Here is a 19,777-nt window from a genome sequence, read left to right as displayed (position 1 = left end):
AAGGCTACAGCTAGCTGCTGCTACAGTTTGTGCTTGCAAGTAACTATAAGACACATAAATAAACGTACAAAAATAGTATTTGCATGAACCGCTTTGTGTTGATTTAGGAAGGCAATAATGAACTCTGGTCTCGGCCTCGCTTGGACTAGCTGTTAGGCAAACATTTAGATGAAAATAAAACCACTTTGGCAAACTGAGGTCATTCAAGAAGCGATCTATAAAATAGGTAAGAATAATTGTTCATAACATTTTGACAAAACCTCACTTTAAATTATTTGAATTTTCCCTTTAAAGTTTAAAAACGGTTGGTGATGATGGAAAAAAGTATAATGTTTCATCCAATAAGATTTATATTACATCTAATGTGTTTTGAGGAAAAAAAGAAGTCTGTAGAACAATATGAAAACAAATGTAAAATTCTAATTTAAATAATTCCTGTTCTTAAATTAATACAGTAATATTAAGATCGTAACACTCCTTTAAAAGATCTATATTTTTGCAACCACCATGGTGAAAAAAAATAAAGGTTTCAGGCTTCAGTGAAGAAATAAACGCACTGCAGCACACGTGTTTAAAAATAACATGAGAACGGTTGATTTTTCTGTCTGATAAACTCTTATCAGAACGTTCTGCGGCCCTAAACATCCAGCTGCACCTGATAGCAGCGATAGCCAAATAAGGGGGATGTGGGGGGGTGACTTTCACTTCCTTCACTCGAAGACACAACACGCTCTCTTCACACGAGCCACAGACTCATTTTTATTCTCATCCACGTCCGCGCAAGAATCTGCCGGAGTGAAAGAGTGCTTTGGTGTGAGCGAGTCACCATATAGAGAACAACACGAGGACTCATTCTAACACATTCACAAGAGGACAACTCCATGAATACAAATCATTGTTTAATAAATCAAAATTTGCTCCTTATTCAATGACACTATATAGCAAATATTTCTATACATAAAATATTGTAATGACAAGAACCCCCTGACAGGTCCAATAGAATAAAAATATATATATAAATTTATATATATCTTTATTGTTACAAGTGACAAGAAAACCAAGAGTGAACTAAAGTAGATGCTGATTGAAAACTGTGGTGAAAAAGCAAAAAAAAAAAAAAAAAAACTTCATACATGAAAAAAAAAATCCATGACCGTTGACTTGTTGCAGCAACACTTTCACATCCAACGCCACAATTTCCTCAAGCAAGAACTTCTTTGTTTCCACAAGTACAACAAAAGGGAGTCTGTTTTTCAAAGCCTGACTGGTGAAGTTTCACTCGGACTTTAAAGAAAAATGTCCTCTCAGGTTCTTCATTCATCATTCCTACAACTCTTTCCTGACATAAGGTATAATGCAGTTTGACTGTAGGCACAAACAGGGGTCTGGAGCCAATATAACACTTTCTAAGACATCGGAAATGTGAGTAAAACAGGAAGAAGGTGGAGCTTCCTGTTAGCTTTTGAGGAAGCGCAGCATGAACAAAGGAGAAACGCACCGCCAGCAGTGGACATGCAGAGGACAAACAATCCGCCTTTTCCTACTCTTCCAAAGCTTACATTTTAAATGAACATGCGTCTGCTTCAGCTCCCAAAGTTTATGAGCATGAACGGGATTTCTAAGAGCCAAAACGTTTGAAATAAAGCAGGTTTTGGCTAAACAATGGACGGTAAAGCTTTAATATGCGACTGAGGCAGGCTACGTTTGGAAATTAGCTTCCAGGAAAGCAAAGTGTGACTTTGGTTTTTTTAGTGTCAGAAACCCACTACATGACAATGCAGATAACAAGGTTTTGTACATATTTTACCATCCTGTGGAGTACTACTGTAACATGGTCAGAAGTAATGTTTTCACCCAAGGCTTTTACAAAAACTGTATCCCGCAGAGACCGACACTGCAGCTTAACTCCTGTAATGAAAACAAACCACGGTGGCTCAAAGTGCAAAAAGGACGTTGACTTCCTGTGTTGCAGGCAACGGACCTTGGACAGAGGAAAGTGTGTTTGTAAAAATCATGTGTTCTCCTAAAACCCACGAGTGTCGAAGCCTTTCTCGGCTCCCGCGCTCCCTTCCTGTGCATAAATCTGTGAGAGCAGCGGAGCAATGACATGAGCTGCAGCTGGTGGCATGTGCAGAAAAGGAAGAGAGGAGGTCAGTGTGAAAAGAAAAGAAGAATTGAAATTTAAATTAGAGACAGCGTAAATGCAACATAAGCAAAAAAAAAACGTTTTGGGTTGCTTTGTCTTCTTGTCTTGTAGTGCGAGACTGCTCTCACATTGTAGTGAACTGACTGTGTGCGTGTTTCAGCTTCGCAGCAATCTGGGGAAAGAAAAAAGAAAAGCTTCCATCAATACAAACGGTTATCTATTTGGTATCCAAGTTCGTTTCAGCTGCTCTTCAGTTAACAAGGCAATGAAAAGGTCAAACTGTAACAGAATCAAATTTACTTGTAAAAACGGGCAATAAAAACGCCTTTACCGTCTCGTAAAACTTGACTTGCTCCTCCAGGTACAACTGCATGACCCTGTTGTAGTCATAGATACGGTTGTTATGGAAGTGGTTCATCTCAGCTGTGCCGCAAAGGAAAGGAAACCGTAAAGATCAGACAACACGGCACAACGAATCCCACGGCTAACATTTCTCTGACCGAGGCGGCGTCCGACCTTGTAAGGAGTAAGACATGGTGCTGAGACGTTTGGCCATGGTGCTTTTGTCCTGAGTGGTGATTTTGTTGGTGGCCACAAGCTTGTCCCCCTCCTTCACCTTGTCTATGGCTGCCTGAAAAAAAGAGCCCATATTCGACTGGTTTACATAGGCTATTAACGAGTTTAAATACATGCAAGTGATATATAGCTTTAAATGAGACTTTAAACTGTTCCAGAGAGCAAACGGAGGTACAAAGTTGTTTATTGTTGTAGTTCCTTTTTTTTTAGTTTCACTACAGAACTTATCAGTTCAGATAAAACAACCGATGTATAGAATTATGTGGCTCTGAATGAAAATGGTCTCCGATTACTATTCTTCAAAGTTCTCTTTACGGTGTGTAAAAAAATAAATTTTAACAGATGTGCAGAAAGATACATAGAAACATGAAGTTAGAGCCAATTTGGAACTTGTTGAACTCTTGTTCCAGCAGAAACTTCATTCAGACTTTAAAGAGCTTGAATATCCTCTAAATACACAAGAAGCACATCCAAACGCAACCGTCTGTCCCCCTGATATGCACTAAGAATAAAGTCCATTTTAAAGTCACCACTAACCCCAGACTGTGAGTCTCCCTTTGGCCCTTTATTTGAAGTGGCAAGGAGTATTGGTTCAACTATTCTCATAGAAAATGGGGTAATCCTTCAAGAAATCTCTCTAAACTGTTCTTTTTTTGGTTTAAGCTTCATACTATGCCATTTTCAAATGCTTTTCAAAAAAAGTCTTACCAAAATACCAAAGATAACAGATCTGAATGTTGCAACAACAGGATGTTTTAATGGAGAAGATACTTAAATTTGAGTGTCTTTGCTAGAGTAACATTCATTTCACACAGACTAAATTCCCTTAGAATAACATCTGAGCTCTCAATCAGCAAGATACCTTCATCTGTAAGATCTTCTATAAAATATACACAAATACATTGTTTCATTTCAGAATAGATGAAAAAATAAATCAGCAGACAGCTAAATGTAAGCTATTGTGTTAGTTCTTACTTTTTAAAAATACACCTAGTTTACAGATCTCCTAAACTCATCTGTGAACCAGTTCTTTGCTGCTTCAACAGTTAGGTAGAGAGCTGCTTCTATTAAAGAAATGTTCGGTAAAACATTGATATCACTTGTCCTATTTCCTGTGTCCAAAAAAACAACAACAAAAAGGACATACCTTATGGACCCCAATGGTGTCTGGGAAGCATCCGAGAAGACCTTTATATTCATTGTTGGTCTCCATGAGGAAGTGGAGGTCTTTCTTGGGCTGCAAAAAGAAGTGAACAAACAAGAGAAGATAAATGGAAAAGGGAAAAGGTGAGATACTCGAGTAAGAATCTAAAATGGGAACAAAAAACACCAAAGTTCCCTCCAAAGCAGGAAATGATAAGAGTGAATACAGGGAAGCTTGAAGTCACTCAGATAACAACCCCATGAATTTAGATGGACATTTGTAAGATGAGGCACTTTATGGATCCTATGGAACAAGAATAAAAGATCTACTGATTGAAAAACTGGCTGAATAATCTGCTCAGATTATCTACATTCTTCAGTGAAGCTGTTCACTGTTTCAGCCTTTTGGATCCTGAGGAGAATCCATGTCCAGACATGATTCGTCCCCAACACTAAACTAAAGATGTGACTAAAACTACAGCCAACAATTGGAACATAAATCATCTGGAGCAGCTGGAGCTTACCAAATGAATCCTTCCTCTGGAAGCTGCTGGGACACCAAAAAAGCCAAGAACTTTATTAAACAGAACATTGATCAAACTACATAAGAACAAGTCCAATAAAGATTTAAAGATACTTATTGCAAAGTCATAAAGACCAGAATTTAAAAAAGGGTTAATTTGTAAGCAACATTAGAGACCGGATACCAACTAACATGCGCATTTATTTATCTACGGAAACAGACAAAATGACTGTAAATAGGTCAACAATGGAGCCATCCATGGAAGAACCGCATGGAAACGAGAAGTCCAATAATGTTGATGTGCTGATACGTATTTACACTCATATTTATTAGACTTAAGTAAAAAAAAAAAAAAAAGTTAAAACTGTAATCTTAATACTCTACAAGTTGTCTCACAAAAGCTGCGTTTAAATATTCAGCTTTGTCCTAATGGCTCTCCATCACCCTGCTTTAACCACAATATTTATTCCTAACTCCTTCTTTCTCTTGTCAGCAGATTCGCTCTTATATTATCTTATATACTTGTCTGATACCGCCATATTTATTTACCTACACAGATTACAGCCAGCCTAATAAAGATCCATCATGAGCCGCAAGCTTTCAAATGATTTTGGCAGATTCAGCCGAGTGTGGCCCCACAGTCCAGAATTACATGGAAAGCTGATGGAGTAAACTCTTTCTAAATGAGCCATTTGCTCATTCGTTCAGGATAAACAAATTTTTAATACTTTGCAATGAGTACCTTTAAAACCTACGAACACCTGGAGGTACTGGTTATAACTTCAGAGTCACAGTTTTTCTAGTTATTAGGGTTTTTTTTGTTTTGTTTTTTTACATCAGCGGCTGTTTCAGTCAGTACCAGAATGGTGTCCAATGACTTCTTAAGCCACTTATTTCTGATATATGAATCATTCAGGCATAAAAAAGGTTCCTACACTTGACTAATGAAACAACGTTGTGTCAACAAATAACAGACAACTCAGAGAAATAAAAAAAAATTATAACAATTAAATGGGATCTTTAGGTACTTTGTTACCTGAAACCTGTCGAAGGCACAATTTGTTTGCAATTGTTTAGCTGAATCTATCAAAAGTATTGAAGATAACACAGTTTGACAGACTTAAAATAGTACTTTAGCACAAATGGCTACTAGCTGAAAACTTAAACGATCGTTTGACTGATGATGCGTCTCTCAGTGTGTCATATCTTTGCTGGATGTTTTCCTGTTTCTTAAATACAGAACATTCAGATATCGTTCATCTGCTGTAAATAGTTTATGTTTAGGTCTGTCGCTTCCTTTTTAGTCCTCATTCCTCATTTTTTTAAAACACTGCACAATATGCTGCCATGGTCAGGTATGAGGACCGAACAGAAAGTGAGTAAAAAAGCAGCCAAAGTAAAAAAAATAATTTTAAAAAACCTTTATAAAACCTGGAGAACTATTGATCATCACCGCTTTAAAATATTTCAAAAAGTGTGAAACCCTGAAGGCTGTAATAATCCTCTAACTTTGCTGACAATATTGACAGAAAGACAACTGGCTGCATATAGGAAACCAGAAGAGAGAATAGCAAAAAAAAAACAAAAAAAAACAGCATTTGTGGTTTGATCCTGAAACTGGGCCAGCTGCAGCGAAGAACTCGGCTTCTCTATGTGGGGCACCGCACTCTGTCAGGTGAGCTACTTCCTAAAATAAAAAAGCAACAACACCACAGTCCTTCACAACAGCGGCTGAAGAACCAACCTGCTCTGCCACCAACTGGGCAATCTCTTCGTACGTTTTCCCCGCCGCCGTCAAGGCGTCAGTGAGGGCCGCCTCACCTGCGGCAGAGAAGGAATTTTTAAATATTTGCCAGCAGCATCTGCTTACCATTTGTAGCAAACAGCATCTGCTTCTGCTTCATGCCCGTTTCTTTTGAAATCACACAAGGCAGGAGCAGAGTAAGAAAGCAGAACTGGCAATACTCTGCACCTGGAAAAATAAAAACCACATAAAAAAAAAAAACCTTGCTTGTGTGTACCTTGGTATCCACTGCTGGTGAAAACAGAGGACAGGTTTTGTATGGCCTTTCCTATTCTCTGGTATTCTTTTGGCAGAGCTGTGGAAGAGATGAAATACAATAAGTTTACAAAATACTCGTGATAATACTTTTTTTCCCCTCAACCTAAACAATAATTACAGACTAAGGTAAAGGTGAAGCCCGTGTGTGGTAAACACTCATTAGGATTCAGAGCAGTGTGAACATACGTCCTGTGCATCTCTTCCAGTGCTCGTTTCCCACTGTGAGGATTTCCTTCACGCCGTCGTCCATGGCTTTGGTAAACCTGCTGAACTGCTCACATTTCTTCTCCCTGTCCACAAAAAAACCCCACCAAACATTAAAGAGACGAGTCAGATCTTCTGAAGTGGGGTTCTGCGGAGTGCTTTAAGATCACTTAATGTCTTACCTGTTGTAGATGGTTCTTTGAAGGGTTCCAGTTTGAAGAAATAAAGTTTAATTCTTGGACTAGCTATTAGCTCGTTGATCCGGTCAGAAATAAACTATTTCTCCAAACTGAGATCATTCAAAGAGCCATCTACAACAAGTAAGATATTAATTCTTCATAAGCCGTTCACAGAACTTCACTTCCAAAAAACTGAACACTGAATTCCCTCTTTAGGCATGTTTTAACACATATGTAATAAAGCTTTTGTTTTGGCAAAGCTTGATTTTACTCACACTTCTAGAGGATCAAGTTCTGGAGCTTCAGGCTCTATTGTGGTGAAGATCATCACCCCAACAGTCTCGTCTTTCTCTGCTTTTCTCTTCCCGAACTTCCAGTCCTGCACCAATCAATCCCTCAACTCAGTCAAACAAGTCAAATAAGGTCCATAAATCCATATATTATATCTAGCTGAAAGTTAAATATTTCCCAAAATGTTCATTTCAATAACAGAAAAGAGTCAGTTTTAACCTTTTAGCAATCTTTGGGTCCATACAAGTTAAAGAAATTATGTTGTACCTTCTCATCTTTGTAAGTGAGGAAAAGCTGAAATACGTCACTGCTAGAAACAACGGGGTGTCTGCACATCCTGCTCATCCAACCCTGCAAGCGCTCCATACGCATCTTAATAAACTCCTCCTCAAAACGGCCTTCGGAATGATACGACGGAGAGTGGGGGTTTCAGTTTCCAAAATGTTTAACCGACTACAAATGGCTCCAGAGCGAGGGGCTCACCTGTCACCTGCTTGTCTGGTAAAGAGGGGATGGGGATGGCCGACCCAAATTTGTCCAGGAGCCGCTCATACAACCAGTCAAAGTGCTTGTATCTGTGATTGACTGGGCGGTTTGTGGTCTGCAAACCAAAAGCAGGAAGTAGGTGAAGAAAACTGGGAACAAAGATTTAACTTGAAAACTTTAAAGTCTTCCATTGAATCCGTTCGTTTCATCGTCCGGAGAGGTTTCAGGGAAATACTTACGCTGGGTGTGATTTGGTACTCGATGTAACTCTTGAGGCCGTACATTTTTGAACCCTTCTTGGGATCAGCTACGATACAGTCAAGTTGATTTTCTGGGTATGCCCACACTGGACCAACCTCCCCCACCTGAGCACAAAACGCAGACATTTAGGACGTTTTCAACACTGCTCTTAGCCTGATGCAAAGAAAATTAAGCTGAAAAGAAAAAGTCAATAAAGCCGCTAATTATAGTGCAGCAAGTACAACATCTAAAACTTCAATGATGTGCATGAAATAATTATAATAATGGTTAGTAGATTGTATAAAAAAATCAGTATGTATATTCAGGAATAACTCACATAAATTGGCAGCTTATCTTTGTCTTTTGCAATCTGCTTACAAAGAAGGTAGAGCTCAGGACCAGACTTGGAGAACCCAGGAAACCTGCTCCAAAAAACAAACAAAACCACAATTTTCTTGATTAGTTTCTGTAACTTTGTCATATGGTTAAAAAAGCTGACAGCACTTTCAGTTTGTTTTTCTTCACAGTACTGTTTATAAAACCTTTTTTTCAAATCTGTCTTGAGAGAAATAATAAGAGAGACTGGAAAATCCGGTTTGTTGATTTTTATCCATTTATTACAAAACGTTGAGCAGAAAATCCCAAAAATGAGACAATCCAAAGTGATGGATTATGTCTAACTCTTAAGATATTAAGACAATGTCTTTTAAACAAAGTTCATCAAGCAAAAGGGAACAAGGCCACCAGACTCGTTAAAGCTGGAAAGCTGAGGGCGGTATGATCCGGATCTAAATGTAAACGGACACGTTTTCTTCATGACAGTTCTCTCACACTTAATGAGGACTTGTCAGAAGACCTGTCATTGCGTGATCACTCGTTCAGCCATAACACTATTGTTTTATTGGGGTTTTTTGTTGTTGTTTTACTGCATGTATTTTACAATCTAACTACTTCATATATTGTGTTATTGTAGCCATTTTATCAAAAGGTTCAGCTCATACAGGAAATGGGTGTTATGACTTGTTTTGTTTTTTTAAATAGAATTTATATATTATAATTTTCAAAACATGCAACTTTATTAGCAAATATTTTCCTGTAGAAATACATTGTAATAAGGTTGTTCTCTTTAAGTACTTCAACATACTTGATCAGTTTTTATCTTCTGATACTACGTCTAGCTTTTCACCAGCCTTTTGATACTTTTAGCTTTAAGTTAGCCTTTGTTACTTTTAGCTAGCACTTTGCTTCATTTAGCTTGTAGCTAGCCTTTTGCTACTTGTAACTAGCATTTTGCTCCTTGAGCTTGTAGTCAGTCTTTTGCTACTTTTAGCTTTCAGCTAGCATTTAGTTATTATTGGCATTTAGTTAGCATTTTGCATATTTTAGCTTCAGTATTTTTCTCCCCTTTAGCTTTTAGCTAGCGTCCTGCTTATTTTAGCTTCAGCAACTCAATTTCAGCTCTCACACTGCATTTAAATTTTGTTTTCTGCAACACAATCTTCATGTCTTGTAAGATTCTTACTTGTTGAGGGATATTTTCATTGAAGATGAATGCGTTCCACCTCTCTGAATGGCTCCACTTTCTCCTAACTCCGACTCTGCGTAGCCGGCAGTGGACTTGTCATCCCATTCATCGTCCCACTCATCAAACTCTGCCCCTGAGGAAGGATTCGGGAGGCGTTAGCTTCAAATCGTACGCACAAGAAAGCGTTGTTGTTGTGTTCAATAATCTACGAGGTGTTAAGACAAAGGAAATCTTTTCAAAAGCTGAAGCAACTAGACAGATAAAAACTTAACTTGCATGCATGCATTTAGTTGGATTTTAGCATTAATGTTAAACAAAGCCAAAAAAAAAACAAAAACAAACTTTGGTCAAAATTCAATACAGAATCTCAATTTCTGAAATCAAATTTACCTAAAACATATTTACTCTACAAATAACTGCAGCTGAATTTCCCCAAACTTCCCTCCGTTTTCAATGCCAGTTTTTAAATCATAAAAAGCCCCTTTTATGAAAATTACCACAAAGTTATTGTAGTATCAGCGTTCAACTTCACACGCATGCTTTTAAAAAAAGAAATAAAAAAATAATAATCTCAGTTGCAGAAAGTTTCACTTCTAACAAACACTTCTCAGCAGTCCACACACTAAAATGAAAAAACATCCATCAGGCAACACATTGATACCTGTGTAATCAATAAGGTAAGGATAAGGGTAGATGTCTTTGACTAAAAAAAAAAAAAAAAAAAGGGAAAAGTCTGTTAATTTTTCTCCTCAGCTCATTTCATTTGTTCTCTTTTTTTATATAAAAACAAGACATTATTGAATCCAGATGAAGCCATTTGTCTCCGAGTCATTAGTGAGGCTGACTTTTCCAGTCTGGCATAAACAGAATGGTGACCCTGTTCACATCTTGGAGCACCTCAGAGCGACGATAATTGAACAAGATGAGCGTGAACTGAGAAAACCTGTGTCAGAACCCAGAGGAGGCATCAAAACTAGTCAAAGCTTCAGATTACCTTCATTTATTCTCACTTTATCTCAGTTTAAACTCTAGGATAAAATGCATTATTTTGTTGTTAGTAAAAGAATAAATCCTTCCTTAAAAACATGAACTCAAATCAATACTCGGTCATTATGTATAAGACATTCAAATCTTTATTAACATGTTTGGAGAAGTGGATTTTTATCTACAGCCTGTAACATTTATGCAGGCTGTTTATGCGCTGCTGCAGACTTTATGATGAAAAATACAAACCAAAGCAAGATGGCTGCAACATTTGAGACCAAGAGGCAGATTTACCACTTGATGCTAATTAGCATTTGTCAGTGGGTCATAAACACCACCTATGGGAGTAGACAGTTCTGTGAGTGGAGTCCTGAAACTGTTCCCATCTACAAACACAGGAGCTTTTATCAATAATGAATAAAGCAGGTTGGAAGATGCAACACCTGTTTTTTTGTTTGTTGTTGTCGTTTACCAGTGACACACAGCTTGCTTCTTGTTGCTAAGACACGAGCAGTGAGCATGAATTTAAGATGCGCTTTCTGGCTCATAAAATAATCTGTTTATTGGGTTTACTTCAGTGACTAAGCTTCTACATTCAGCTTAGGGTCAGAAAACTTCCCTCTTCAGTTAAACTTTCTTCAAATGCATCATCTTTTCCTTACAGTTCAGGAACAGACGGCACACAGAGGTGAGGAAGAGTCATTCAGCCTGAACACAAAGCCAAATATCAACAAAATGGAAAACAGCTTGATCAGTTTACTCTCTCCTGCAATATCAACAGCAGCTTTTCTTCCAGGAGTATTTTAAAAAGAATGCTGTGCATCAATAAAGCATCCATGATGACAGTAACGTCACAGCAGCATGTTTATATTGTGTCCTTGAAATAAGCAAACAAAACCAAACAAGTGAAGCACAAAATCAGAAAGAGCAGCAAAATGTTTCATTACCAGCAGTAATTAAGAATAACACGTCTTGGGATTACGTTCAACAATGTCTTCTTTTGGAGCTAAAAAATTAACAAAGTTGTAGAATCACTTTTCATGCTTTCTCTCCTCTAGATGACAATACTTGTACATCGAGGATACAGCATGTCACCATTCTGTCTGGCTCTAAAGTCTAAATATGTTGTATTTATGGCGATTAAGTTAATTCCACGGTGCAAAGCTTAGCAATCAATCGGCATGATTCGTTTAAATCCGCTCCTTCCCATTTTTTGCCTTCTAAAAAGGAGAGTTGTAACGGGATAACTCCTTTTGAATTAAACTTATCCTATTGTTTTAAAAGTCAATAAGACTTGACATATATTAAAAGGTTATTACTTCAACAAACAGATAATTACAAGTGGTGATTTTGATACTTCTGTTATATTTCTTACCTTTTGCTAAAGTTTACAAAACAGCCCTGATAACCTAAGATTGGGATGCTGAGCAAAAAGCTATAAATAGCCATCTTCAAGCTTTCTGCAGAAATTTATTGGACTCCCGTTTCATTATATCATCATAAATACAACTTTACTGTAAGATAAACACAGCTGCTGGGAAAAGAAAGCAGTTTTTTTTACCTGGGCCTTGGTAAGCCTGAGGGTGGCCCTGCGGTACAGAATTCCAGGGGTCTGCAGCACTCCTCCCAGTCTGAGTGCCCTCCGGTTTAGACGCCCAGTTGTTGTTGTTGGAGCCCCCCGAAGAGTCCGCATTCCACACCGACCAGGGATCATTACCATTACTAGCCTGGGAGACACATAAGGAAGAAATTGTGAGGGATAAAGGGCAGGACTGTAACGGCAGCGAGAGCGAGAGAGCGAGAGAGACGATGGAGGACAGACGGCGTCTGTTTCATCGGAAGCTGACAGTTGTCTTAAAACAACATGCTTTTCCAAACGTGGGGCAGATCTGGTCCAGACTCCAGAGCGGGGAACGCACCAAGAGATAATTCAACAGTCTATAATTCGTTACTGCAGCATTTTTGGAAAAGGTCATCCTTCAACAGAATCAAATAGAGCATATTTGCAAAAGGTTACCATTTTGAGCACTTGTGAGCTCAAAATGAAACTACACGGCATGCTTTTCAAACTCGCAGGCAAAGGCATGCAAAAGGCTGTGAGTGTGTGCGTGTGTGTGTGCGCGCGCGTCTCTTTTGCGGTTTAAGATTAGCACAACGCTAAACAAACTCTGAGCTGATTAAATGTGGAATTAGAGGTTTTAAAGCAAACTGCTGCAATACCACCAACAAATCAAAACTAAAGCAAACTAGAAACTAGAAGCACTCAGAGAGCGCAAACCTCCGCCAAGATCCATTACCATCGTGATGTCATCATGGAACTGATGACATCACTGTATGTTGAGGAACACTGGGCGCAAACCTCCGCTTGGACATAGGGTCTTTAAATGAATTGTAGGAGCCGGATCGTGATCCCGATCACCACAAACATTAAATTATTTGTTCTTCCTGACAACCTCAACATTTCCTGAAAATTTCATCATAATCCATTCATTACTTTTTAAGTGATCTTGTGCATATAGCTATAAACATATAGCTTCTTGGCGGAGGTCAACAACACAGCACCATGTTTGTTTTTTTTAATTATTCATATCTTTATGTGTAGTTTCGAAAACTTTAAAGAATATATAAGATTGTTTATATTGATGGCATTTAAAGAAATGATTCAAAATAAATACATGTGAGATTTGTCAGCACGATTTAAATCACTGTTTGTAAGATTGACCAAAAAGCTCACTGAATAAACGATGTTTATTCTTGTAATTGAGAGTGGAAGTTGATTGGTGCGATCTGTGTGTCTTCATTGTAGTGTAACGAGAACAGAGAAGGTGAGATCATGCTTTTTTTTTGTTTTCAACAACAGGGGAAAAGTGTCACAGCAGACCAATCAGATGGCTTTGGGGTGAGACTGGGTGAGGGCAAGAAGGCTCGGACTAATGCCTCCTGTCCCACTCACCACCCGCCGGAGTGGCAATTACCTCCTCAGGGGACGAGAGGGAGGGGGAAACTGGGGTGTCGGGGGTGTCCGGCGGGGCACTCGAGGCCCCAGCATCCACCTTGAGAGGAACAGAAGGTGACATCATCACAAAGCACCTAAATACTGAGCAGGGGAGAGGGTCACAGTGATGCTTGCACATATGTGCCTGAGTAAAACAGCTGACACATTTCCTGCCGTGGCTCCTAAAAGCACCGTGCCAATGAAATTTTCACTGATCCAGCATTGCGCCTTTTTTTTTTGTGGAACTTCCTGGCAGCTAAAGAAAGAACACTACACCAAGCTTATTTCCTCTCTGCTCTGTATTAGTAAAGGGGGGAAAAAAAATTAAAAATCTGCTTTAGTTTGAAATGGCACCACTCACAGAAGCTGCTCTCACTTCTGCATCTGCAGTTCGCACAAACGCCATAAAAGCCAGTAAGACTGTGTCATCACTTACTTCTGCTTTTTTGGGGTCTTTCTTCAACGTAATCTCTTTTGCACATTTGCGTGAGCAGGAGAACAGAAACACGACAGGTGGTTGATACTGGCGTGTGTATTTGCACAGCAGTCACGGACGTTACCTGTGCGGGTGTCGATGAAGGTGCGAATGCATCAAAGAAAGACAGGTCCGGGGATGCAACATTTCCTCCGCTTGGAGTGGGTGCTGTTGTTCCTGCTCCTTGGAATGCTTTGCTGAGCTACAAATGACAAGACAACAGAAAAAAAAACTAAGTCAATGGATCCAGATAGTCCGCTCTGATTTAATGATTTCTAAAGGGACATTCCTTTGTAGTAACATGATCGTCTCTTTGGCAGTTCGCTCCTGCAGCATGAACTGGTGACTTTCAGACAAATGTTATACCACTTAATGCTGCAGCTGTTTTATTTCTGTCCATCTTGAATTTTTCATGAGAAGAAAAGTACAGGAAGTAGTCGCTTAAGAACCAAACCTAAGGTTCTAAATCAGTCACTCATCTGTAAGCGTTTATAATGTGGACAAAGACTCAAAAATAATCTGAGGGAAGCTAACTCGACATCAGGAAAGCACACACAGTCACGTGGACTCGTTTGCTCTAAATTAAGCTTGCGGCTCTTATCAATCACTCTGATCTGTAAACACAGACATGACTTTAAGGGAAGTCGCAGGAAGTCTTTAAACAGGAGCTAAACTGTTAACATCCCAGGCTTGACTTTTAATCAGACTCGGCCTCCTTTTAAATGTCTTCGGGGTGATTCATATCCTCATGATGAAGTCAGAGTTACTGGATCAAACTGGACATGCACTCAAACGCAGAAAAACACTCTGATCAGCAGAACTTCTGCAGGAGGAACATCCTGTTGTGATTTCACCGTCAGGCAAAAGACAGCTCCAAAGCGTGGCTACAAATGCACGTCGGGTTGGTTCTAGGCTTGCTAAAAGCAGAATTTTGCTTTCCCTAAAGCAAATAAATTGACTTTGTTTGTAATTTTGCTGTAATGTGTGTACTGTAAAACATCTGCTGCACCGAGGTCTTCGCTGTCGAGCTTACCTCAATGTAATCTTCAGGCACCAGTCCGACCTCCCCTCTGGAGTTCTGTGCTTCAATCCAGCCACCTCCGATACTCTGCGACAGGACAAGACCCAGTTAAATATTAGCACTAATGACACGGGCTCGCTATGAAAAGGAGAAGACAGGCAGATCATGTGCATATAAAAACAATGGGGGGGAAGTTACATTCAAAAAAAAAAAAGCCTGGAGAATGTGTTATTAAAGGTAGACCGATTGGTGTTTTTCAACGGCCGATTCCAAACCCGATTTTCAGAAAACGGACAGTTCATTGAGCCAATTTGTTTGCTTTTTCATCCTAAAAATATAACAGTTTAATACTGATACACATGACAGTTTACCAGATTTGGAAAGATTTAAAAAAAAGACTGACGGCTTGTGATTTTGTAATTAAACCCGGCAGCCTGATGCAGCTACAAATGTAAAACTACTCATATTTTCTCTCTAAAAATAACATTTGCTTTTTACACAATTAAATATATAAAGCTTTGAAAGATAAAAAAAATACGATCTTACCAATTTCTCTAATAAATACAACAAATTTCTTAAGGCTCAGGATAATATATATCTTACTTCCTTTGCTGTATTGAAAAAAAGCATCACTGCTGCAAAAGGCACCGTGTAGCACGAAGCACAATGAAAAAAAAGGAATGTATCAAGTGTAAAAAATATTCTGCCATCCTCAGATGTAAATGTCTTTTAATTAGCTTAGTATGCTCAGGTGTGGGTAATGTCAATTTTTTATTTTTTTTAAAAATTGGTCCAAGTAATTGTCCGACAGATCCATCGGTCCACCTCTACGTATCATTACTCTGAAATCCACAAGTTCTGCACAATGTGCTGATGGTTTAATCAGAATGTTCTTCTTCCTTCTAGATTTAGGTTTGGATGATTACCTACATTTCAAAGACATCTATGCTGATAGCTAAAAACAAGCTCCAAGATACAAAAATCAAAGCCCAAAACAACCCAGAGAACAAAGCTTCGGACTCAAGTGAAGAGTTTTGCTAAGAACCAGATGAACCAGTTATCTATAAACTTCACCAGGACAATCTCATCCACTGACTGCTTATTTAGCAATGAAGAAGAAAACTCTAACCCGTCCTGATACAATGAGTCCTGTCAGACTTAGATTAGAAAACCATCTAGGTCAGCACAAGGTTAGTAATCTTTGAACCGTTGGCAGCTCGCAGCAATGACATCATGTTTGTTAGGTCAGTATTTTTCCCTGGTACTTTCTTCCTCTGACCGCAATTATTAGACAGCGTTTCGTTACGACATGGCATCATGTGATTTGATTCTGTGTAGAAGTTACCAACGCTGTCATAAAGATTGCTCTGAGTAACTCATTTCAAGGGAGAAATAAATAAATAACCTTCTCCGTAATGAAAGCGCTGATAAAGTGAGCGTTTGTAATTATTCGCCCAATCCAAGGTTCTTAACTAAATCAGACACAACAATTATAATCTTAACAAGCTGATAGCTCAGACGATTCAGAGGTTGTTGGAGTGTGTGAAACCCTAAACTCTGTGGAGCGATGGTAAAAAACGGAAAGTGGAGGCGTCTGAGTGTTTGTTTACCTGGTTGGTGATGGTGACTGTCTCGCCTTCTTTCACTGTCAACTCGTTGTTTCCAGGCTCCGCTGTGAAGTCATATAAAACCTGTGCCTGAGAACAATCAAGATAAAGTCCATTAGACTTTGAGGACGACGGATGAAACAAGTTTCTTCCATGTGTTTGTGTGCGCTAACTAACACACAAACCAGGACAGCTGAAAATGCCTGTGGCAAAAAAAAAAATAGTTGTGAGAAAAATCAGTGAAACAGGCCAATAAGTGCTAACTTTCAAGCGCAACTCCAGGTTTAAAGTCAAACCCAACATGCAACCTGACTCAGTTTATTCCAGAACCCCAAATGTCCTCTCACACTGACCCACATCCACCAATCGGGCCCTTACCCTGGGGCCGCACGAGCAAACACACATTATTCATCTAACAGTGAGAGAAAGCAGAGGGGGAAACTTTTCCAGGATGTTGTGAGTTTGTAGAAGAAAAAAGCAAGGTCACTGAACTGTTCATTAACCCGAGAGATGGAAAGAGAGACAAAACAGAGACGTTTTTTCAAGAGAGATAAGTGCTGTTTTTAAATTGGAGCTACGTAAAAGTGAAAGTCGTGAACGTTACTGGCACGGTTATCATTTCTGAGAGCGATCTCGATCTTCTGTATTGGCTGGCATGACAACATTTACATAGATGTTATTTAGAGTACGGAAACAAAAACTTCTCATCTTGTGTGAAAGACATTTTGGTTCAGATTTCTTAACGTCCGCAGAGCAGAATGGCAACATTATTAAGTGTGACACAAAGAGCTGTGTTCAAACTGATCTGCCAAAACAAAAAAGCTTATTGTTGCTTGAAATTCCTATTTTTAAAAATATATATTTGAGAGATTACTTCTGACACTGCATACTGTATAAACCTAAACTTCCAGTCCAATAAAAATTTATTTACTGTATATTAAAGTACTCATCCATTTGGTTAAAACACATTTTCAAATTTAGCTGCTTTAAATGTCTTAAATCTTTATAATAAACTGCATAATTTCAATTTATCAACTAAAAAAAAATTACACTCAAGGTAAAATTCAGAGACACTAGACAACTTCCACTTGATTTAACAGGAGGTCATATTAATAAAAATCAGTCAATCAGACAAAAATGGTAATTCTTAGTGTTTTGCTTTAAAATGAGAGAAAAGAATATTGCCAATCTATTGATATCTGACAGCTTTATAGGCAATCCAGCAGCATGTAATGCCTGTAAAACATTAATTACTTGAAACAGTAAATAATGCATAAGGACAGAATTACTCTAATAACATTATAAAAATGAGCCAAAGACTACATTTCCCAGAATCCCACGGGCGCAGCAATGACCCGTAGCGGGGAGGTAGTAAAATGTCACAAGACACTTCTTTTTTTTTAAATTAAATGAGACACATTTTCCATGTTTACCGTAAAGAAACGGGGCTTTACGTTTAACACACACACACACAGACACGTGTACTGCGACAACCCGCTGAAACGTGTTTGGTTTTAAAAGTGTAGCTAACTGAAAGTGCGGATAAGAAACTACAACTCCGAACTACGAGCCCGCTGCTCGCGCAAACAACAAACAGCAACTGTCAGTGGAAACTACAGCAGGCTGTATAGTCAGCGCACCGTGAGGGAAAAAACCCGAAAAGTTGGCGGCCTTACCTTTAACGCCATCGTGGTAGCATTGATCAATCTTTAAATTAAAAACCCAAACAGGCCCCGTTGTAGTTTTCGATATCTCCCAGTCCTCAGCTGGTCATTTCCCCTCCTCCTCCTCCTCCTCCTCCTCCTCCTCCTCCTCCTCAGCGGCAGGCCGACAAAATAACTCCCCTCGTTGGAAACACCCAGACGCTGTTAAACCATTAAAACCCGTTTTGTTGTTTTTAGTTTAAAAAAAAAAAATAAAAAAATACGAGCAGCCTGGAAAAGACAAAAACCAAAAACCGAGGGCCCGGGAAGAGAACTTGTTCGGGGCGAAGTTTCTGAGCAGCGTTCAGGCGCTGCTGACAGCGCGGAGGAGGGAGTGACCTGCGATTGGAAGACAGAAACCGGAAAGGTTGTCCAGGTCCCACACGGGCTCCTCTTCACGCAGTTAGCTGTCAAACCTAGAGGTCCGAATCGCCTCAGAACACGGTATTAAAAATAAAAAAATAATTAAAAACGCGACTGAACACCATCTAAACTTTAAAAGCTGCGCACACTTGTGGTCGTTTCAAAAACGTAAGACGTGCGTTTATATTGGGTTTTAATTCTCATGATCACGTTTCCGATTATATTATTATATTATCTTTTGGGCAACTGTGTTATGTTTACTTAAAACTGTTGCTGACAGCTGAACTGGCTGCAGCTCACAGGGAGTGACCTCACCCCACCACCACCCTGGTCACATTTCGTGTTCTTACGTCGCCCCCTGCTGGACTTAATGTGCCATTACACTGTGACTCGTATAATAGGGCAAGCCGTTTGTATATTTATTTGACACCCTTGATTTCAAGCGTCACTTTTCCCCCTTTAAATCTCAACTTAAAACCCACCTGTTTAGAGTTGCTTATGGCTAAATTAGGGTTAGAGTGCGGGTTTTTGATGTTTGTCTCTTTCTTACTGTTTATTCATTGTCACATGCTGTTTTTATTTTGTTTTTTAATTATGTAAAGCACCTTGAAATGCCTTGCTGCTGAAATGTGCTATAGAGAAAAAAAACAAAACAAAACAAAAAAACCATTAGTCAGCCATTTTGCCACACTAAAAGTCCAAAAGTCCCAACTAGTTGACTTTATAGAGCACTAGTTGGCCACTAGACCAAACTAGTCAACGACTGTGTCGTACAAGTTAACTAGTAAGCATTGAAAACCCTTGCATGCTAACTAGTCGACTAATGACTGAAATGTGCTCACTAGGCAACTCGTAAATAAAAAATGCTCACTAGTCAACTAGTTTAAGTGTTTTTGTCAACATACTAGTAAGCTAGCAAGCCTAAAAATGTCAACTAGTTGACTAATGCAGCTAAATTTGCCATTCATAATTAACTAGTAAGTATGTTAGGTAGACTAGTTGACAGGTTTTCGCCACATTAGTTAACAAGTAAGTCCAAAAATGAAATAAATATACAACTAGTGAGTATTTTAGTGTTGACTAGTTAAACTTTTAGGGCAAACTAGGTGAGTGGTGTGCTTATTTGACAGTCACTTGTGTGGTAAAAAGCCAACTAGTTGGGACTGTTGGGCTACTAATGCTGACTAGTATGACTTACTGAAACTACTTGGCAAAAAAGTGTTTCTAGTAATAGTGTTTGTTGAACTAGCACCA

The 19,777-nt window shown here is 38.9% G+C and overlaps 1 protein-coding gene across 5 annotated transcripts; it reads right to left on the bottom strand.

Moving 5' to 3' along the window:
• Positions 1-735: 735 nt before the first annotated feature.
• Positions 736-18,508, bottom strand: snx9b (sorting nexin 9b). 5 transcript variants are annotated; one of them, XM_017423319.3, is made up of 20 exons: positions 18,134-18,508; positions 16,461-16,547; positions 14,863-14,937; positions 13,915-14,031; positions 13,335-13,412; positions 11,921-12,086; positions 10,037-10,078; positions 9,373-9,508; positions 8,188-8,275; positions 7,850-7,975; positions 7,608-7,725; positions 7,392-7,522; positions 7,109-7,212; positions 6,637-6,740; positions 6,410-6,487; positions 6,133-6,209; positions 3,870-3,959; positions 2,663-2,777; positions 2,478-2,569; positions 736-2,318 (listed from the first exon to the last, which is right to left on the bottom strand). In XM_017423319.3, exons 1-20 carry the CDS (start codon positions 18,143-18,145, stop codon positions 2,271-2,273), a joined length of 1,884 nt encoding a protein of 627 aa, XP_017278808.1. In that variant the 5' UTR covers positions 18,146-18,508; the 3' UTR covers positions 736-2,270. The 5 variants fall into 5 exon arrangements, with proteins under 5 accessions (XP_017278808.1, XP_017278809.1, XP_017278813.1 ...); XM_017423320.3 differs by having other exon boundaries at positions 8,188-8,272; positions 18,134-18,505; XM_017423324.3 differs by lacking the exon at positions 13,335-13,412 and having other exon boundaries at positions 18,134-18,506.
• Positions 18,509-19,777: the final 1,269 nt, after the last annotated feature.

This window comes from Kryptolebias marmoratus, linkage group LG19, assembly GCF_001649575.2.
Source record: "Kryptolebias marmoratus isolate JLee-2015 linkage group LG19, ASM164957v2, whole genome shotgun sequence".
NCBI lineage: Eukaryota > Metazoa > Chordata > Actinopteri > Cyprinodontiformes > Rivulidae > Kryptolebias > Kryptolebias marmoratus.
Note: the sequence above shows the minus strand (reverse complement) of the source record. Positions and strands in the feature narration are given on the sequence as shown.